This window comes from Elephas maximus, chromosome 10, assembly GCF_024166365.1.
Source record: "Elephas maximus indicus isolate mEleMax1 chromosome 10, mEleMax1 primary haplotype, whole genome shotgun sequence".
In the NCBI taxonomy this organism is placed as follows: Eukaryota; Metazoa; Chordata; class Mammalia; order Proboscidea; family Elephantidae; genus Elephas; species Elephas maximus.
In genome coordinates, this window is record NC_064828.1 from 6,707,732 (window position 1) to 6,730,488 (window position 22,757).

Below are 22,757 nucleotides of genomic sequence, written 5' to 3' on the forward strand. Positions count from 1 at the left end.
TGCAATGATTGGGAATGGATCAAATATTATGCCTCTTATTCTGACTAATCAACTGGGCTGTTGAGGTAGAATGTGCTAAAGGCCTTAGTACAACCAGACTAGTTTACTAGCAGCCAGAGCCTACGTCTGCACTGTGCCATTTGAGAGCATAAGAAATAAAACACAGTGTCTGTGCCACCTGATACAGAGTAAAGATCTTACCCTACCACGGACTGTGGTTAAAGCCGTACTCTGATAGGCTGTGTTCAATAGCCAATTCAGAAGGATTCTGGCTAGAATCTTTTTAGACATAGGAATCAGAGAGAGTAGCTGTGTTAAATTTCATGTGTTCTTGAAGATAACATGTGTTCAGTATCCTAGAACATTTGTTGTGACATTCAAGTGGTACTTCTCTTCTTAAAGACATTCTTGAGGGTCCTGTGCTGACAAGGCTTACCTAGACCCGGGTGCCTAGCATGATGGCGTCTGAGCTGAGTGTAAAATCTAGCTGTAAAAGGTTTTCAGTACATCAGCTTGTTGCTTTCATTCACCTAATGAAAGACACGCCAGTAACAACTAAGAAGGAAGCACAGGCAAGTATCATAAACTTAAAAAAGTGGAGGTCAAAGAAAAACATGAAAGCCATTCGCGTGATTTAGCAGAAACCCCTAAAAAACTCACTAAACCCATTGCCTTTGAGTTGATTCCAACTCCTAGACACCCTATAGGACAGAGTAGAATTGCCCCATAGGGTTTCCAGGGAGCAGCTGGTACGTTTGAACCAACCTTTTTGTTAGCAGCCCAGTGTTTAACCACCGCACCACCAGGGCTCCACAAAGAAATCGCAGTAGTACTCCCAAATCTGGAGAGAAGCTAACCAAGTAGGTATTCTTTGGGTAAGGTAGTAGGGTAGTAGAAGTGGCTTCTGGGAAAAGAAGGCAAGTGAAAAGGGGAAAGTTAGGAACTAGATTTGTATCCCTCTGAAGGAAGTGAAGACTCTGCTGCTCAACATTGAGCTGGAGACTGATCCAAAGCCTAGAAGTTCTGTCACCCTACATGGAAATGAGATATACATACCTCTCGGAGGTATGGCTGGAGTCTCTAGGTAGTGCTAATGGTTAAGTGCTCGACTACTAGCTGAAAGGCTAGCAGTTTGAACCCACTCAGAGGTGCCTCAGAAGATAGGCCTGGTGATCTGCTTCTAAAAGTCATAATCTTGAAAGCCCTATGGAGCAGTTCTACTCTGTACACATGGGGTTGCATGAGTCAGATTGACTCAACAGCAGCTAACAATTGCAACACCTCAACGAATAAATTGAACCTTGATATAGAATATTTTTTGAAATGTTGCAGAAGAGAGCTCAGAGTCAGGTATGTACAAAAATGAACAATAAATCAAGTAGGGTGGATATTTTTAGGAGTCCTGGTGGCACAGTGGTTAAAGCTATGGCTGCTAACCAAAAGGTCGGCAGTTCAAATCCACCAGCTGCTCCTTGGAAACTCTATGGGGGCAGTTCTACTCTGTCCTATAGGGTCGCTATGAGTCAGAGTCAACTCAACAGCAACAGGTTTGGTTTTTTTGGTTTAGATATTTAAAAAAATCTTTATGATCTTTACTTTGATTTGTTTTTTAATGTACTTCGGATGAAGGTTTACAGAGCAAATTAGTTTCTCATTAAACAATACACATATTGTTTTGTGACATTGGTTGCCAACCCCATGATGTGTCAGCACTCTCCCTTTCTCAACCTTGGGTTCCCCATTACCAGCTTTCTTGATCCTTCCTGCCTTCTAGTCTTAACCCCTGGGCTGGTGTGCCCATTTAGTCTTGTTTTGCTTTATGGGCCTGTCTATAAACTTTGGCTGAAGGGTGAACCTCAGGAGTGACTTCAATACTGAGTTAAAAGGGTATCCGGGGACCATACACCTGGGGTTTCTCCAGTCTCTGTCAGACCAGTAAGTCTGGTCTTTTTTTGTGAGTTAGAATTTTGTTCTACATTTTTCTACAGCTCTGTCCAGGACCGTGTGTTGTGATCCTATCAGAGCAGTCAGTGGTGGTAGCCGGGCACTATCTAGTTGTGCTGAACATAGTCTGGTGGAGGCTGTAGTAGTCGTGATCCATTAGTCTTTTGGACTAATCATTCCCTTGTGTCTTTGGTTTTCTTCATTCTCCCTTGCTCCAGACAGAGTGGGACCAATAGATGTATCTTAGATGGCTGTTGACAAGTTTTTAAGTCCCCAATCGCTACTCACCAAAGTAGGATGTAGAACATTTTCTTCATAAACTATGTTATGCTAGTTGAGCTAGATGTCCCCTGAGACTGTGGTCTTCATCTTTATGATCTTTAAATGAATGAAGAACTCATAAAAATAAAAAAGGAAAACACTTAAGTGACAAGAGGAAAACGTGCAAAGTTATATAAAGAGACAAGAAGATGAAAAAACAAATGAACAGTGAAGACGTGAGAGATTTCACTCTGGTGGCAATAAAAGAAATGCAGACGAAAGCAACTGTTAGATTTCCCCATCAAATATAATGATTATTTGAAGATAATCACTGTTATTGGAGGTGAAGAGAGTTGGACAGACTCATGCACTACCTGACAGTGTGAATTTGAACAACCTCTCTGGAAAGCAATTTACCAAATTCTGTCATCAGTTTTAAAAAGTGTATCTATTGAATAAAATAAATATCTGTGAGTCCATACTAATATAAATACAGAAATAGAACAAATACTAAACTTAGTAGGTGAAAGTATAGCGAGAAATAGGGTATTTACATAGTCTCTAAGGATCTCTTCATAAGACACTTAGTAATTGCAAATGGATAAAAAGTAACTTTGGAATGGAGAGGCCTGGCTGACACCTCCTTAACCAACTGGCTAAAGGTGAACATCATAAGCAATGTCATGTGCATACCCTCAATTTAATAATGAAGTGACATCAGAAAGACCCAGACTGAGGAACATCCTACAAAATAACTGGCTAGTACTCTTCAAATATGCATAGGTTTCCAAGACAAAAACACACATGCACACACCAAGGAGCTGTTGTAGATAGGAGGAGGCTAGGGGGATATGACAACTAAATGAAATGTGAGATCGTGGATTGGGTCCTGGGCCAGAAAAAGGACATTAGAGGAAAATCAGAGAAATCTGTATAAGGTTTGTGAATTAACTAGATAGTACCGTATCAGTGTTAATTTCCTGGTTTTGATCATTGTACTGTGGTGATATTTGGAGAAGATGGGTGAAAGATAATATGGGAATTATTTGAACTATTTTTGCAATTTCTTTGTAAATGTGAATGTATTTAAAAATGGTTCCTTAAAAAAATTTCAAAAACCTGAATAACTTTTAACTTCTTTTTAATCAGACTAAAACAGGTAGCTCAGAGATACCAACTAAGCAATTACGGCCTGACTCTTCTACTTCTGCCATGATTGTCAAAGATGATGTTCTGCGACTTACAGATGAAATTCAGGTTTTACAACAACAAAATCAGGTGATTAATTTTTTGTCTATATGTTACGAGAATTTTTGTGACTTCATTAAATACGAAATATGTAATATGTAACTCACAAAGACAGAGGCTTTGTGAGTTAGTAACAAGTTGATTAGTAGGCAATTATGGGTGCCAGTTATTTCCCTTTACTAGTAGTTCTTGGGCAGTGGTTTCATCAGGAGGTCAGTTAGAGAGATTTTAGTCTCCTGTCTGTATAGTAGCAAGACTGATAGAGGCTTGCTTCCCTCCTTAGCCAGGCTTTGACCCAAAAGTAAAACCTTGCTTATTTAGATCATTGCTGAAGATTATTGAATTTCAAGACTTACTTTAAGGCATTAGTTAGCCAATACTTCTGTGGTTGAATGTATTCATTCCATATATTCAAAATAAATACAAAATTTTAACTTGCTACTCCTATTAGAAAGCTTAGATTAGAGTCTCTTCTTTTGCAGGATTATGATAATGATATTATGCCAACTAACGTTATATGGAAGGAACCCTAGTGGTGCAATGGTTAAGCAACGGCTGCTAACCAAAAGGTTGGTAGTTCGAACCCACCAGCTGCTCTGCTGGAGAAAGATGTAGTAGTCTGCTTCCTTAAAGATTTACAGCCTAGGAAACCCTATGAGGCAATTCCACTCTGTCCTAGAGGGTAGCTATGAGTCAGAATCAACTCGATGGCAATGGATTTGGTTTTTTTGGTAATGTTATATGGCAGAGGATAAAAAAAGTTACATTACGTCCTCTAAATACTTTATTCTTTTGTACCTAGGAACTTAAAGAAACTGAAGAAAAACTGAGAAATACAAATCAAGACTTATGTAATCAAATGAGGCAAATGGTACAAGATTTTGACCGTGATAAACAAGAAGCTGTGGATAGGTAAGGTCTCCATAGAGGCCTAATGCCTGCCTCCCTGCCTCCTTTCCTGGACTCTTCTCACCCATCAGGAAGATTCAAGAGAAATGATGATGTGAACTCTCCCTACTGAAACCTTGGACTGGAGAAGATGCATCCTGGCTTCTCAGATTAGAATTTAGAACACGTTTCCATAGAAACAGTGTTATTTAATGGGTTGGGTTCTACAGCACCATTAAAACCATAGTTCACAGAAATATTACAGCTTCTGTTTTTTTTTTAAGGCTAGTCTGGGAATCAGACTATTCTTCTTCATAAGGAAGATATTTGTGGGAGGGGCTATGTCTTCCAAGTACCACATCGTAAACTTGGAAACAGACTTTTGGAACGTAACTTACTTGTGAGTTGGGTACTGTGAATATTTGTGCTTAGTATAGAGGACTTGGAATTTTGGAACCACATCCTCAATTATTTCCACTAATTTTTTTAGAAACAGAAGTTCTCAGTGTGGACTATTGTTTCTGTTTGAAGAACTGGGGCATTCTCACATCCTAGTTTCCAATTATTCTGTAGAAACATTTGAAGAAGGAAAGTTTTGAAACTACTCGTGAGATTATCTGTGGTAAATTAATCGTTACTGCCTTTGGTTGGGGAAAACCTATCTGACTTTAGTTAGTTTGCGTTAGAGAGCGATGAGAAAGGAGGAGGGAAAACCAATTCATGCCGGTGTTTCTAGGAATGCTGTGCATGGCCTTGATCTTTCTCTGTTTCTAGGTGTGAGAGGACTTACCAGCAGCACCATGAAGCCATGAAAACCCAAATTCGTGAGAGCCTATTAGCAAAGCACGCTTTGGAGAAGCAGCAGCTCTTTGAGGTTTATGAGGGGACTCGCTTGCAACTTAGGTGAGAATAAAAGAATGGCTGCCTTAAATATAAAGACTACATTTTCCTCTTCTGTTACTTAGAGGAAAATTGTTTACTTTGCAGCCTTGATTTTTTTCGTGGTTATTAAGTTTCTGGTTTTGTCTGTGCAAGGTCTGACTTAGATAAGATGAATAAGGAGATGGCTACTATGCAGGAATGTTACCTAGCACTATGCCGAGAGAAGGATAATCTTGAATGGAATCTCAGGAAGACCATTGAGAAGGAGCAACAAGCTCAGGAGGAGAAGGTACAGTAGAAATTTTCTTTTCTCAGGCCTCAGTATTGTCATTTAAACCAATACACTTGCTGTCTCGTGAAATGGGGAAGGTTTACATAGAAGTCTCTTTACTTTTGACTATCACACTAATACAGCTCACAAAACACAGTAAATATTAAAATGATATTAAAACCTTAGGAGAAAAGGTTATATATAGAGAGAGAGAGAAAAAAGAGTCCATTCTGACTCATGGCAACCCCATGTGTATCAGATTAGAACTGTCCTCCATGGGGTTTTCAGTGGCTGATTTTCAGAAGTAGACCACCAGGCCCTTCTTCCAAGGTGCCTCTGGGTGAACTTGAACTTCCAGCTTCTCGGTTAGCTCCTGAGCCCATTAATCGTTTGTAGCATTCAGGTGTACTTTCTCTCCCTATTTCTGTCTCTCTCTATTTATATGTATATATGAAAATGACTACCGTTATAGATTTATTCTGTTTTTGTTGTCGTTAGGTGCCATCCTGTTGATTCCGACTCATAGTGACCCTATGCACAACAGAATAAAACACTGCCCAGTCCTGCGCCATCTTCACAGTTGTTGCTAAGCTTGAGCCCATTGTTGCAGCCATTGTGTCAATCCATCTCATTGAGGGTCTTCTTCTTTTTCGCTGACTCTCCACTTTACTAAGCATGATGTCTTCTCCAGGGACTGATCCCTCCTGATAACATGTCCAAAGTATGTAAAATGTAGTCTGTGCTTCTAAGGGGCATTCTGGTTGTACTTCTACCAAGACGGATTTGTTCGTTCTTTTGGCAGTCCATAGTATATTCAGTATTATTCACCAACACCACAATTCAAAGGTGTCAGTTCTTCTTTGGTCTTCTTTTTCATTGTCTAGCTTTTCAGTGCATATGAGATGATTGAAAACACCATGGCTTGGCTTGGGTCAGGCACACCTCAGTCCTTAAGGTGACATCTTTGCTTTTTAATACTTTAAAGAGGTCTTTTGCAGCCGATTGGCCCACTGCAATACATCTTTTGATTTCTTGACTGCTCCTTCCATGGGTGTTGATTATGGATCCAAGTAAAATGAAATCCTTGACGACCTCAGTCTTTTCTCTATTCATCATGATGTTGCATATTGGGCCAGTTGTGAGGATTTTTTTTTTATGTTGAGGTGTAATCCATACTGAAGGCTGTGGTCTTTGATCATCAGTAAGTGACTCAAGTCCTCTTCACTTTTAGCAAGCAAGGTTGTGTCATCTACATAACGCAGGTTGTTAATGAGTGTTCCTCCAATCCTGATGCCCCGTTCTTTTTCGCATAGCCTAGCTTCTCAGATTATTTGTTCAGCATACAGATTGTCATGGATTGAATTATGTCCTCCCAAAAATGTGCATTTATCAATTTGGCTGGGCCATGATTTCCAGTATCGTGTGATTGTCTTCTATTTTGTGATTGTAATTTTATGTTAAAGAGGGTTAGGGGACCTAGGTCGTGTTCCTGATCCAATGTAGAGGGAGTTTCCCTGGGGCATGCCCTGCACCACCTTTTATCTCTCAAGAGATAAAAAGGAAAGGGAAGCAATCAGAGAGTTGGGGACCTCATGCCACCATGAAAGCAGTAGCAGGGGCAGAGCGTGTCCTTTGGACCCAGGGTCCCTGCACTGAGATGCTCCCAGACCAAGGGAAAACTGATGACAAGGACTTTCCTCCAGAGTCAACAAAAAGGGAAAGCCTTCTCCTGGCACCAGCGCCCTGAATTCGGACTTCTGGCATACTGTACTGTGAGAGAATAAACTTCTCTTTGTTAAAACCATCCAGTTGTGGTATTTCTGTTATAGCAGTGCTAGATGACTAAGACACAGACTGAATAGGTATGGTGAAAGGATACTGACACACACCTTTCCTAACTTTAAACCATGCAGTATCCCCTGGTTCTATTCAAACGACTGCCTCTTGATGCATGTACAGATTCCTCATGAGCACAATTAAGTGTTCCAGGATTCCCATTCTCTGCAGCGTTATGCGTAATTTGTTATGGTCCACACAGTCGAATGCCTTGGCATAGTCAATAAAACACAGGTAAACATCCTTCTGGTATTTTCTGTTTTTAGCCAGGATCCATCTGACATCAGCAGTGATAGGCCTGGTTCCACATCCTCTTCTAAATCTGGCTTGAATTTCCGGCAGTTCCATGTTGATTTTCTGCTGCAGCTGCTTTTGAATGATCTTCAGCAAAATTTGCTTGTGTGTGATATTAATGACATTGTTCGATAATGTATATATTCGGTTAGATCACCTTTCTTGGAACAAATGTATATATGGACCTCTTCCAGTTGGTTGGCCAGGTAGCTTTCTTCCAAATTTTTTGGCATAGACGAGTGAGCACTTCCAGGACTGCATCCAGTTGTTGAAACATCTCGATTGGTATTCCGTCAACTCCCGGAGCCTTGTTTTTCGCCATTGCTTTCAGTGCAGCTTGGACTTCTTCCTTCAGTACCATTGGTTCCTGATCATATGTTATCTCCTGAAATGTTTGAATGTCAACCACTTCTTTTTGGTATAGTGACTCTGTGTATACCTTTAATCTTTTGATGCTTCCTGCGTTGTTTAATATTTCCTTCGTAGAATCCTTCAGTATTTCAGCTCGAGGCTTGAATTTTTTCTTCAGTTCTTTCAGCTTGAGAAACGCCAAGCATATTCTTTCCTTTTGGTTTTCTATCTCCAGGTCTTTGCACATGTCATCATGATACTTTACTTTGTCTTCTCGAGATGCCCTTTGAAATCTTCTGTTTAGCTCTTTTACTTCATCTTTTTTTCTTTTTGTTTTAGCTACCCAATGTTCAAGAGCAAGTTTCAGAGTCTCTTCTGACATCCATTTAGGTCTTTTTTTCCTCTCCTGTCTTTTTAACAACCTCTTGCTTCATGTATGATGTCCTTGATATCATTCCACAACTTGTCTGGTCTTCAGTCATTAGTGTTTAATGCGCCAAATCTATTCTTGAGATGGTTTCTAAATTCAGGTGGGATATATTCAAGGTCGTACTTTGACTCTCGTGGACTTGTTCTAATTTTCTTCAGTTTCAGCTTAAACTTGCATTTGAGTAATTGATGGTTTGATCTGCAGTCAGCCCCTAGCCTTGTTCTGACTGATGATATTGAGCTTTTCCATTGTCTTTTTGCACAGATTGAGTCGATTTGATTCCTATGTATTCCCTCTGGCAAGGTCCATGTGTGTAGCTGCTGTTTATGTTAGTAAAAAAAGGTATTTGCATTGAAGAAGTTGGTGGTCTTACAAAAATCAGTCATGCTATCTCTGGCATCATTTCTATCGCCAAGGCAATATTTTCCAACTACTGATCCTTCTTCTCTGTTTCCAGCTTTCTCATTCGGATCACCAGTAATTATTAGTACATCCTAATTGCATGTCTGATTAATTTCAGACTGCAAAAGTGGTAAAAAATCTTCAGTTTCTTCATCTTTGGCCTTAGTGGTTGGTGCATAAATCTGAATAATAGTCGTATTAACTGGTCTTCCTTGTAGGAAACCCTAGTAGCATACTGGTTAAGTGCTACAGCTGCTAACCAAGAGGTCGTCAGTTCAGATCCCCCAGGTGCTCCTTGGAAACTCTACGGGGCAGTTCTACTCTGTCCTATAGGGTCGGTTTGAGTCAGAATCGACTCATTGGTGGTGGTTTTTTTTTTTTTTTTTGGTTTTCCTTGTAGGTGTGTGGATATTATCCTATGACTGATGGTGTTGTACTTCAGGTTGGATCTTGAAATATTCTTTTTGACAATGAATGTAATGCCATTCCTCTTGGACTTGTCATTCCCGGCATAGTAGACCCTAAGATTGTCTGATTAAAAATGACCAATACCAGTCCATTTCAGCTCACTAATGCCTAGCGTTTTGATATTTATACTTTCTATTTCATTTTCGACGACTTCCTGTTTTCCTAGATTCATACTTCGTACATTCCACATTCCAGTTATTAATGGATGGTTGCAGCTGTTTCTTCACATTTTGAGTAGTGCCATAGCATCAAATGAAGGTCCTGAAAGCTTGACTGTACTTTGAGGAGGCAGCTTTCTCCCAGTCATCTTCTGAGTGCCTTCCAACCAGGGGGGCTCATCTTCCAGCACTATATCAGACGGTGTTCTGCTGCTATTCATAACATTTCCACTGGCTAATTCTTCCCAGAAGCAGACCACCAGGTCCTTCTTCTTCCCAGTCTGTCTTAGTATGTAAGCTCAGCTGAAACCTGTCCGCCATGGGTGACCCTGCTGGTATTTGAGCACTAGGGGCATAGCTTCTAGCATCACAGTAACACACAAGCCTCCACAATATGACAAGCTGACAGATATGTGAGGGAGATTTCTTTTAGGAAGGAAAAAAAGAGTTCTAAAAACAAGCAAGAGGTGGGCCACAGCAGCTTCATGCCTGAAACTTGTGGATCCTCATTTTGCATTGACTTGTAGACTCCCCAGGAGACCCTGCACAGTCCTGAGATGTTTCCCTCTGACTCATTCTTCTCTCTACACCTAACTCTGCCATTTTGTTTTGTTGAGGAGATGGGCAGGAGTTTGAACTTGGGTCTCTCATTCTAGGGAAGGTGTGGATGTGGAGGACCTGCAGGAAGTTCCAAGTGTTAGAGTGGCCTCTTTCAGAGCAGCTCTCCCTTCCCAGGGAAGCTGGAGGGCCGCAGTGTACTCTGACCTGCCGTTGGTGAGGGCCCAGCAGTAGAGTCACGTGGAGCCAGCAGTCACCCCTCCTTCTCTCCCTGTCCTGGAGGGAACCTCATCCAGGCACAGCCTAACTCTCCCTCACACTTTGGACCAGTCTGCAAACCACAGTTTGAAAGCTGCCTGCCTTAAGATTAGAAAATATTTGTAAAGGCTTGGACAAGTGTTCTACACAGAGGCCTCTGAATAAGTTATATTAAAACCAAACTATTGCTACCACTGACTTCAAAAGAAGAGTACAGAGCAGGTGAGGAATTTAGTTCATTTAACATTTTGATTATTTTTGAATACTAATATGGTGAAGAAACATGCCATGTATACGTATCATAGAGTGAAAAAAGAACTTCTAAAAGGAGCCGTCTTAGTGCTGGCAGTGTAAAATCTAGAAAACCAAACCAAACCCGATGCTGTCAAGTCAATCCTGACTCTTAGCTACCCTACAGGACACAGTAGAGGTACCCTATAGGGTTTCCAAGGAGCAGCTGGTGGATTTGAGCTCCTGACCTTTTGGTTAGCAGCTGGGCTCTTAACTACTGCACCGCCAGGGGTACTATAAAAGCTAGAAAGGATCTTAGATTACCTCAAATGGAGGATTTAGCTTTCAGCAATGTTTAAAGAAAATAGGGAGAAGAACTCTAGTTTGATTCTTTTCTTTCTTTATATTTATATATATATACACACACACACACACACACACAGGCACACACATTGATAAATATTCCAGGAATATATTTTTTGGTATTTCAAAAAAATGAATGTAACTGTAAAATTGGATCTTATATAATAAGTCAGTTGCAATTAATAGCTACCTGAGATTATTATTTTTGCTCATGAGTGTTTATACACAGGTGCAAGAAGAAAAGTCAAAACTATTTGACTCTTCAAAATTATTTTTTTCTTTTTTAAAATTTAAAAACAGTAAATTTAGCTGAAGAGAATGACAACACACAATACAAGAGAAGCCAGCACAACTGGACTAAACCAAAAGCAAAGAAGTTTCTTGAATAAACAGAACACTTTGAAGGCCAGCATAGCAGGGGCGGCAGGGGTTTGGGGACCATGGTTTCAGGGGACAGCTAGGTCAATTGGCATGATAAAATCTATTAAGAAAACATTCTGCATCCCATTTTGGAGAGTGGCTGGGGTCTTAAACTCAAGCAAGCGGGCATCTAAGATACATCGGTTGGTCTCAACCCACCTGGAGCAAAGGAGAATGAAGAACACCAAAGACACAAGGTAATTATGAGCTCAAGAGTAAGAATGGACCACATAAATCAGAGACTACGTCAGCCTGAGACCAGAAGAAGTAGATGGTTTCTGCCTGCAACTGATAACTGCCCTGACAGGGAACACAACAGAGAATCCCTGAAGGAGCACGATAGCAATGGGATGCAGACCTGAAATTCTCATAAAAAGTCCAGACTTAATAGTCTGACAGAGACTAGAAGGACCCCACAGGCCATGGCCCGCAGACCTTCTGTTAGCCCAAGACTGGAACCTTTCCCAAAGCCAACCCTTCAGACAGGGATTGGACTGGAGTATAAGACAGAAAATGATACTGGTGAGGAGTGAGCTTCTTGAAACAAGTGGACACATGAGGCTATGTGTGCAGCTCCTGTCTGGAGGGGAGATGTGAAGGCTGAAGGGGACAGAAGTTGGCTGAATGGACACGGAAATGCAGGGTGGAGAGAAGGAGTGTGCTGTCTCATTAGGGGGAGAGCAACTAAGAGTATATAGCAAGGTATATATAAGGTTTTATGTTTAGAGACTGAGATGATTTGTAAACTTTCCCTTAAAGCACAATAAAAACTAAAAAAAAAAAAAAAAAAAAAGAGTAAAACCAACTTTTTTCTTCTGGTGTACAGCTCTATGAATTTTAACACAGGTTTAGAATTATCACGAGCCCTGGTTGCTCACTGGTTAAGTGTTCAGCTGCCAACCGAAAGATCAGTGGTTCGAACCCATCATCCACTCTGCAGGAGCAAGATGTTTCCCTAAAGATTTACAGCTTTGGAAACCCTGTGGGGCAGTTCTGCTCTGTCCTATAGGGTCCCTATGGATCGGAATCGACTCGACGGCACTGGTTTTTGGGTTTATAGATTCATCAGGATACAGAACAGTTTCAGCATCTAAAAAAACTCTCTCATGGTATCTCTTTATAGTTACATTCGCTGGCCGCCACTGTGTTCGGTCTTTCCAAAAATGCATAAATGGAATTATTTACCATGTAAATTTTTGAGACCAGCTTCTTAACGCTCAGTGTGTTGTCTTTGAGGGTGATTCATTCATTCTGTTTTTGTGTGTATCAAGAGTTTGTTCCCTGTTGACTAGTAGTCCACTGTATGGAGGCACTGCAATTTGCTTATCTATTTACCTAGGACATTTGGCTAGTTCCAGTTTCTAGTGGTTCTGAATATTATTGTTGTCAGTTGATGTAGAGTCGGCTCCAACTCATTACAATCCTAACAGAACAGAACAAAATGTTACCGTCCTGCGCCATCTGCACGATCATCGGTACCTTTGAGGTCATTGTTGTGGCTGCTCTGTCAGCCCATCGCATTGAGAGTTCCCCTCCCTCTTCTTTCCCTTTGTTTAAAGTCAGGTTTATTGAGATATAATTGCCGCAAAGTAAAATTCACCCTTTTTGGTTGTATGGTTGAATTTTTTTTAATTGTACTTTAGATGACGGTTTACAGAGCAAATTAGTTTCTCATTAAACAATACCCATATTGTTTTGTGACATTGGTTGCCAACCCCATGACATGTCCACACTCTCCCCTTCTCTACCTTGGGTTCCCTATTACCAGCTTTCATGTCCCCTCCTGCCTTTTCGTCCTTGTCCCTGAGCTAGTGTGTCCGTTGAGTCTCGTTTTGTTTTATGGGCCTGTCTAATCTTTGGCTGAAGGGTGAACCTCAGGAGTGACTTCAGTACTGAATCAAAAGGGTGTCCAGGGCCCCTACTCTTAGGGTTTCTCCAGTCTCTTGTCAGGCCAGTAAGTCTGGTCGTTTTTTGTGAGTTAGAATTTTGTTCTACATTTTTGTCCACCTCTGTCCAGGACCTTCTATTGTGATCCCTGTCAGAGCAGTTAGTGGAGATAGCCGGGCACCATCTAGTTGTGCTGGACTCAGTCTAGTGGAGGCTGTGGGAGTCACGGTCCATTAGTCTTTTGGACTAATCTTTCCCTTGTGTCTTTGGTTTTCTTCATTCTGCATTGCTCCAGATGGGGTGGGACCAGTGGAGTATCTTAGATGGCCACTCACAAGCTTTTAAGACCCCAGATGCTACTCATCAAAGTAGAATGTAGAACATTTTCTTTATAAACTGTTATGCCAGTTGAGCTAGATGTGCCCCAAGACCGTGGTCCCCAGCCCTCAGCCCAGTAATTTGGCCCCTCAAGAAGTTTGGATGTGTCTGTGAAGCTTCCATGACTTTGCCTTGGTCAAGTTGGCTGACTTCCCCAGAATTGTGTACTGTCTTACCCTTCACCAAAGTTACCACTTATCTTATTGTCTAGTAGTGTTTTTTTTTTTTCATTTTTGCTGACCCACTACTTTACCAAACATGATGTCCTTTTCTAGCAGTTGGTCTTTCCTGATGATGGGTCCAAAGTAAGCAAGTTGAAGTCTCCTTGTCATTACTTCTGCAGGACATTCTGGTTGTATTTTTTTTAAGATGGATTTGTTTGTTCTTTTGCCAGTCCACAGTGTGTTCAGTATTCTTCACCAACACCATAACTGAACTGCATCAATTATTCTGTTTTCCTTTTTTCATTGTGTAGCTCTTTTGCATGCATAAGAGGTGATTTTGAAAGACTATGGCTTAGGTCAGGCGCACCTTAGTCGTCTAAGTAGCATCTTTGCTTTTGAAAACTTTAAAGAAGTCTTTTGCAGCTGCTGCTATAAACAATTTTGTGTGAACAAAATTTGATTTCTGTAGAGTAAATATTTAGGAGAGTGATTACTAGGTTATATGGTATATATGTGTTTAACTTTATAAGAAACTACAAAGGAGCTGGATGGTGCAGGCAGTTTGCAATCAGCTGCTAACCTAAAGATGGTAGTTTAAACCCATCCAGCAGCTCCACAGAACAGAAGACCTGGTGGCCTGCTTCTGTAAAGATTACAGGCAAGAAAACCCTATGGAGCAAGTTCTACTTTGTCCCAATGGGGTCACTGTGGGTCAGTGTCTAACTCAATGGCAGTTAACAACAACATACAAAACTGCAGAACCATTTTGTAGAGCGTCTGTACCATTCTGTTTTCTCACCAGCAGTGGATGAAAGTTTCGTTTTCTCCACATGCTCTCCAGAACTTGATATTGTCAGTATTTTTTTTTACTATAGACATTCTAATAGAAATGTAGTGGTATATTATTGTAATTTTAATTTGCCTTTCCCTCCTGGCTATGTTTTTTTTTTTCGTGTGTTTTTTTGCCTGATACCTTCTTTGACGAGGTATCTGTTCAGGTCTTTTGCCCATTTTTAAATCAGGTTGTTTATTTTCATAGCATTGAATTTGAGAAATTATTATGCATCCTTGACACAAGTCCTTTGTCATGAACCAGAAATAATGCCAGAACAGGTTCTGTTGCTGCATGGCTTTGCCTGAGATGCACTTCTCTGCTGGTCTGGTCTCATTGCCTCAATGGGTCCTCCCCTTAACCTCCTGATGGAACTTGCAGAAAACTGAAAAACAAACAAAAACAAACTCCCATAGATAACTTGATCACTTAGTGGAGTTTTATTTGCAATGATAGAACATAATGCAAGGGATTCCAGTTTTAAGATCAACTGAGTTCCTAGAATAGAGAAGGCTATATGAATAGTTCAAATTATTAAATTTCGAATTGACAGTTCTAATAGGATTATACTTTAGTTTTGATAATTTTTTTTTTCTTTGATAATGAAGGAAACCATCCTGATTTATTACAAGGTGTAGAGTTTTAGAATGGAGCTATAATCCTTGGCTTATCTCAAATACAAGGCTTTTAAAAATATAAATCTTTTCTGGGCTGTGATACCTGATTAGTCCCATGATAGGTAGGGCCTCAGCTCTGCAAGGAGCAAAAATGTCCGTTTCCTTTGTTTGAAAGAGTATTTGGTCTTCTGGGAGTACCTTTATTGTATTAAATGTTTTGTTAATATAGTCATCCTTACATTTTTTTAATCCAAATATTTAAGGTGTAGGCAGCTCTTTACAAGACAATTTAGTCAACGGATTGAGTTAGCATGTTATCGTTAGGTGCTGTAGAATACGCTTCCGACTCCTAGCGACCCTGTGTACAACAGCAGGCAACATTGCTGCGTCCCGCTCCGTCCTTACGGGTTACTGTGTTTGAGCCCATCATTATAGCCACTGTGTCAGTCCATCTCCTAGTTAGTGTGTCTATTGTGTTCATATAATCATTATTTCATAAGTTTAGCCTGGAGACTATTAGTGTTATACAGTGATATTTACTTGAATTTTATTTAAAGAAGCAGCTTTTGGAAGAGAGAGAAGAGTATGTAAGCAAACTGCAGGTGAAACTTGGAGAAAAATATCATGGTATTCTTATGATGGAAAAGGACAAGTGGCAGAAAGAACGAGAAACTGATATTAAACAGAAGGTTGAAGCTGAAGTGATGTTAGCCAAAGCACACTGGGAGACGGAACAGAAGGAGGTGTGGGCTAAAATTTCTTTCCGATTATTATGTTAAAAAATGTAGTATTAACTCTGTTCCTGGCATTTTAATTGCCAAGTTGATGCATAATCGCCCCTTTCATGTCTCAGAATTGGGCCATTAGTAGGTTACTATACCAGTTTTACTTAAAAAAAAAATTTCCCCCCTTGATTTTTTAACCTAGTTCAGGAGTCAGCAGGTTTTATGGTACTCTTTTGATCCCTCTAAGTGAAACCATGACCTAATCTCATATTGTGAAATGATTCTGAACAGTGCATACAATTTTTGGCGTAAATAATCCACGCTACGGATTAGAGGAAAGAAGTGATGACCGGGCAGGCTCAGAAGCATGACACTTACTTCCTTGATTGCCTGAGTAGAAAATGAGGTCAGGACGTGCTAATTGTTTCCTAGAAAGTTAGCAACCAACTTACCACTTGAGAAACTTACTGGGAAATGAAATAAATTCTCCAGTTTACTTAAACAAGAATCTTCTGTCCCCAGTAATGCTATTAATTGGAGCCAGTGCTAGCTCAAGATAGAATGGTAGACCACTGTCCTGTCTTCTGGCCTCCCTGCTCCTCATCTCCTACCCCTCCCCCCAAATGCCATTTCTATTAATCTAGTGCTGGCACCTGAAATTAAGTCTCCTATTCATTTTTTAATATAAAAATATGTAATCTGTATGGTATAAAACTAATTCCCCTAGTCAGTTCATTTCCAAGGAAATGAGATAGAGAACTGTTTACATGAGAATGCCAGGAAGGCATGAGCTGCTACACAAAGGACCATTTCAAGTAAAGCAACACAGTCAGGGGCTCTGGGGGCCAGGAAAGCAGTATGTGAACTCTGAGTCCCAGAGGACAGAGAACAGGAAACGGGAAAAGTAAATTTTGATCCTTCCTGGTTTCGCCTAAGACTGATTCTGTGTCGATCTATCCCAGTGCACTGCTGAAAGTGGAAAAGAATCCTAAAGTCATTCTTCCAGTAATGCCTCCTCTGGGATGCACGGCCTGTGCAGTGGGTTTTCACATCACAAGAAGCAATGACCATCTTAGGTTCGTTAATTAGACTTACTGTCGCCTGCTTTGTACAAAGCATGGTGTTTATGGCAAAATATGTATTACTAATAGCAAAAAAAAAAAAATTTTTTTTTAAGTCATTTCATCTTTGCAGAGGCAATGTCAAAGCTTTCAGAACGTTGCGTCTTGAAAGCAAGATAGCCCGACCTTGCACAGCGTACGTGAATCTTCCATGCGATTTGTGTAACAGAGATAAGGCCAAAGAGTAACTCGGGTTTTACTGGAGGATATATTTTCATTGACTAAATTTCTAAACCTCATACAATTACTATAACATTCTCTACTTTGCTGTGGTTACTTTATTGGCTAGCTATTAATGCTAGTTTTTACTTATTTGAATATTTTCTTCTCAAACAATTTTTCTTTTGAAAACAGATCAAACAAGAGCTCACTCAGCAGTTTGAAAAGGAGTGGCAGACTAAGCTGGATGAAACTCTAAAGGAAATGAAAAAGAAGACCTCAGATTGTGGCAGCCAGACTGACCAAGTATCTGCCATTGATGTTCTTTCCAAGGAAGAGATGGCAACGACGGTAGGAGAGCAGACGCGCAAGACCCAGCACGATTTAGAGCAAGAGGAAAATGCTCTCCAGAAGGGCTGGAGGAAACGAGAAATTGAACTGGAACTCAAGTATTGTGAAAATGTTGCCAAACAGGTAATGGACAGGTTTATTATAGTAAAGTTATTCTAACTGCCTGTTAATGAAAACCTTTAAAATGCCATCCTTTAACTTGTTCATAGCTTTTCTACTTTTAAAATTTTGTGCATTTCTAGAGTAGAAAACTTATTATGTTGTTATATATTATATGTTTCTTCATTATATTTGTCACAAAGCTGTCACCTCTCAATTTTTCTATATATTCTTTCAGTTAACAAAAGGTTTTATCCCCTGAGATCAGTCAAAACATTAAGATGACTGAAGATATAGATGAGATTTTTATATCTGAATTAAGCTTAATGTAATTATGAATTTTCCATATTAGATTTATAGAAAATATTCCACTAAGTAGCTATGGTAAGCAGACTTAAAGCAAATAAGCTATTTAATGGTATTTATGTTGAGACTTGATGGAGAAGTTGAGTCTGCAGGCATACCCCTTAAATGGGACTTCCTCTATAATTCCCCTCAGCTGCCAAAAAGTGGTGCCATTGCCTTTCCTTTGAAGCACTCACAAGGCCAGCTCAGTTTTAACTGGGGCAAGTTAATTTCTAAGAAATGTCACACTTAGAAAAGTATAGCTCTGTGTTAGCAGAATAAAGATGAGTTAATATCTCTTATATTATCTATCGCAGTGATGCTCAATTTTTTTAGTCTCAAGACCACTTTACACTTTTAAAAATTGGAGACTCCAAAGAGCTTTTGTTTATGCGGGTTAAATGTTTAAGTATTTACTATGTTGGAAAACAGAGCAGAGAAATTTTTAAAACACAAGAATACCCCAGCACACCTCCCCTTGGCTGTCAGAGCTATGATGTCACCACATGACATGTGGCCCCTGGAGAACTGTACCGTTCACTGCAAGAGAATGAAATGGCAGATTTTAATATTATTTCAAAGATAGTTTTGATTGGATCTCGGGATCTTCAGAGGTTTCTGAACCTTAATATCTCTTATTTATTATAAACTCTTAAAGAAGATAATGCCTGAATAAGGGGTTTTAACGATATACTCAGCTTTTCATAAATGCTCGCAATTCTGCTCATTTGTTAAATTGCTGTATGTTATTTTATAGGGCACCCTTAAAGTCTGGAGGTATAGGCAAGTGTATGTCATAGTATCAAGGGCATCTTCACCGATGAAAAAAGAGTAGGTTTCTGAAATGTTTACTAAAAGGTTTGGACAGAGTGAAGAAAATGTCTCATCCAAAAAACCAAACCAAACCCGTTGCCGTCGAGTCGATTCTGACTCATAGCGACCCTGTAGGACAGAGTAGGACTGCCCCGTAGAGTTTCCAAGGTATTGGTCGTATGAAGAAAAACAAATAACACGATACAGTAGAATGGGAATATTCCTAATAACTTTTAAGTGATGTGAATTTCTGTAGGAGCTTTATCTTCATCTTTTTCTTTTATTTTTAACTCTCTGTAATCTACAAGTAAAGGTATTTAGCAGTTTAGTCAGAAACAGCTATTTATATCAATTCCGCTTTTGTGTTGGTGTGTGGATATACATGTGTGTGTCATTAGTTAATAAATGATCTTGTGATAACTGGTGACATGTTTACAAACAGATGCCCCTCGTAATTCATCAGGTCTTTGATTTGTGCCTGAGTTGATGGATCACCTCATTCTTCAGTCACATACTCATTCCCAAGAGCAGGAAATTTGCCATCTGTAAGGCTCCAGGCTGTATTGGTGTGTGTGTGTTTGTATGTGTAATACCACGTATAGTTGCTATTTGAAAATGGGATCTTTTTGAAATTTGGCCTCTCACTTCACCTTTCTCTTGCGATGTCCTCCAGGTAGAAATAGCTGTGCAAAATGCTCGTAATCGATGGCTGGAAGAGCTGCCTGAGCTGGCGGAGTATAAAGCATGTATAAGAGCAGAACAGAAGAAATGGGAAGAACAACAAGAGATCGCTGTGGCCAAACGGGTGAGCAACTTCAGCAAGTCACCTCTCCTGACTCCCGTCTTTTCGGTGCTGGAAATTTGTATCACCTCAGAGAGTTGTTGCAGGATTAAGTAAGATAACGTGTGTTAAGCAGTAGCTCAGGGCCTGGCAAATGGTATCAGTTATCGTCATCATCGAGTTGTTCTGTACATCCTTAAAGTCTGGAAACTTAGGTAAATATGTGTAAGGGCGTCAGGGACATCGTCAACCAATTAAAAACATACCAGCCTGCTGAAACGTTTACTAAAACATAAGGCCCAATCACTTTGCTTAAATCTGGCAGGTATGAACTTTTTTCTAATATATATAATATTTTTATTGAGTTTTTGGTGAAAGTTTATGTAACAAATTAGGTCCCCATTTGACAGTTTCTACTCAGATTGTTCAGTGATATTAGCTACATGTACCACAGTGTGTCAGCATCCTCTCTAATTCTGTTCTGCTTTGCTCCCTTTCCAGTACCCTTGTTTCCCTGCCCCCTTAGTTTCCCATCTTGGCTTTTGAGAAATTGTTGACCTCTGGTCTCATCCTGGTGGTTTTTAAGTAGGGCACCAGTCTTACAGGTAATATTCGGTATTTTGTAATATCCTTTATTTTGTGTGCCACTCTGCTGTTTTGCTAAAAGGTGATCTCAGGAGATAGGCTTGGTTCTAGATTTAAAGAGTGTCTCTGGGAGCCCTCTGATCTACTGTTCCACTTTGTCTGGCCTTTTTTTTTTTTTTTAGTAAGAATTTGAGTTCTGCTGCACATTTTCTCCGAGACCAACTATTATGGCCAAGATCAGAACAGTCAGTGTTGGTGACCAGGCACCATCTAGTTCTCCTCCCAGGGTAGACGAGGTTGTGGCTCTTAATGACTTGTTTCTTCTCTGTGCTTTTGGTTACCCTCTTCCTCGTTTGCTCCTGGCAAGTCGAAACATGTAGTTGTGTCTTAGATGGTTGCTCACAAGCTTTTAAGACCCCAGACACTACTCACTTCACTAGGAGACAGATTATGATTTTTGTGAACTGTGTTATGCCAATTGGCTGAGCTGTTCCATGAGACTATGGCCTTAAAACCCAGAAAACCAGTGTTGGAAGGTGTTTGGCTATGTCTGAGGAGCATCCATATTTGTGCCTTCATTGAATATATATACCTCTACCCACATAATTGTTTTTACACGCATCTATGGATTATATCTCAACATAAAGAAAACAAAAATCCTCACAACTAGACCATTAAGCCACATTATGATAAATGGAGAAAAGATTGAAGTTGTCAAGAATTTCATTTTACTTGGATCTACAATCAACACCCATGGAAGCAGCAGTCAAGAAGTCAAAAGACGCATTGCATTGGGGAAATCTGCTGCAAAAAACCTTTTTAAAGTGTTGAAAAGCAAAGATGTCACCTTGAAGATTAAGGTGTGCCTGACCCAAGCCATGGTACTTTCAGTCACATAATACACATGTGAAAGCTGGACAATGAATAAGGAAGGCCGAAGAAGAATTGACACCTTCGAATTGTGGTGCTGGTGAAGAATATTAAATATACCATGGACTCCCAGAAGAATGTACAAATCTATCTTGGAAGAAGTACAACCAGAATGCTCCTTAGAAGCAAGGATAGCGAGACTGTGTCTTAAGTACTTTGGACACGTTGTCAGGAGTCCTGGAGAGCCATGCTCGGTAAAAGTACAGGGTCTGTGGAAAAGAGGAAGACCCTCAAGGACATGGATTGACACAGTGGCTGCAACTGTGTGCCGCAGTGTTTCATTCTGTGGTACACAGGGTCACTATGAGTCAGAACCAACTCAACGGCACCTAACAACAACATAGCTACTTCTATTTGTACTCACCTGTGTATGTTTTTTTTGTGTGTGTGTGTGTATGTAGCTGTACCTACTCGTATTCCAATTTGCCTGTACCCATCCATATGCCCTCAGATGCTCATTATTACTTTGGTTGTGCTGTACTCACTACATCCACAATTGGTACCGTTTTTCCCATCACCAAAAATAATTAGCCTCTACTGTATTTTCCTTTCCTTCCACCTTCCTGGTAACCATGAATGAACATTGATCTCTTTATATGTATCCTTGTCTTCTTATAAAAGAAGGATCGTACAGTATTTGTCCTTATGCGCTTGACTTATTTCACTTAGCATTATGCTCTCCAGGTCCATCCATGTTGTGTTTCACTGCCTCATCATTGTTTTTTATGGTTGTGTAGTATTCCATTGGGTGTATGTACCACAGTTTGTTCATCCACTCATTCACTGATGAACACTGCAGTTGTTTCCATTTATTTGCTCTTGTACATAAGCAGCAATGAACATAGATGTTCATAATTCTTTTCATGTCATTTTTTTTAGCTGTCTGTGAGTTGAAATCGACTTAATGACAATGAGTTTTTTTAAGGGTGTATACCTAAGAGTGGGACTGTTGAATCATAGAGTAGTTCTATTTCTAGTTTTTTGAGAAAGCACCATACTGTTTTCCATAGTGGTTTTACCATTTTACAGTCCCACCAGCAATGAATAAGGGTTCCAGTCTCCCCACATCCTCTTCAACACTTGTTTGCTATTTTTTTTTAATCAGTGCCATTTTAGCCAGGGTAAGGTATCTTACTGTGGTTTTGATTTACATCTCTCTAATAGCTAATGATTGTGAATGTCTTCTCTTATGTTTGTTGGCTGCTTGGATGTCCTCTTTGGTGAAGGTTCTGTTTGTGTCCTTTACCCGTTTTGTGATTGGGTTGTTTGTCTTTTTATTGTAGAGTTGTTGCAGTTTCCTGTAGATTTTAGTGCTTAGACCTTTATCAGATAAATTGTTTCCAAATTTTTTTTTCCCAGTCTGTAGCTTATTTACTCTATGAATAGTCTTTTGAGAGCACAATTTTTTTAATTTTTAAGAGGTCCCATTTATCTATTTTGTCTTCTATTCATGTATTTGTTGTAATGTTTGTCTTCCTATTTTTACAAAAGATTAGGTTCCATAGTTTTCTTCTTATATTGTCTTCCAAAAATTTTACGGTTTTAGATTTAACATTTAGGCCTTTGATCCATTTTGAGTTAGTTTTTGTGTATGGTGTGAGATATGGGTCCTGTTTCATTTTTCTGCAGATGGATATCCAGTTTTGTCACAACATTTATTAAAGAAACTGCTTCTGCCCCACTGAATGGACTTTGACCCCTTGCTGA

General features: G+C 39.9%; 1 protein-coding gene across 8 annotated transcripts in view; it reads left to right on the forward strand.

Annotated features, from left to right (window-relative positions):
• Positions 1-22,757, forward strand: part of CEP152 (centrosomal protein 152) — a 143,236-nt gene that overhangs the window by 92,923 nt on the left and 27,556 nt on the right. For 5 of the 8 annotated variants that reach the window (XM_049898552.1, XM_049898547.1, XM_049898548.1 and 2 more), the window contains exons 14-20: positions 3,355-3,483; positions 4,256-4,365; positions 5,116-5,244; positions 5,377-5,512; positions 15,699-15,884; positions 17,342-17,620; positions 19,428-19,559. In XM_049898552.1, the coding sequence (XP_049754509.1) occupies positions 3,355-3,483; positions 4,256-4,365; positions 5,116-5,244; positions 5,377-5,512; positions 15,699-15,884; positions 17,342-17,620; positions 19,428-19,559 (1,101 nt within the window). The remainder of the gene's footprint in view (positions 1-3,354; positions 3,484-4,255; positions 4,366-5,115; positions 5,245-5,376; positions 5,513-15,698; positions 15,885-17,341; positions 17,621-19,427; positions 19,560-22,757) is intronic. The other 3 variants (XM_049898554.1, XM_049898555.1, XM_049898550.1) reach the window with 2 other exon arrangements.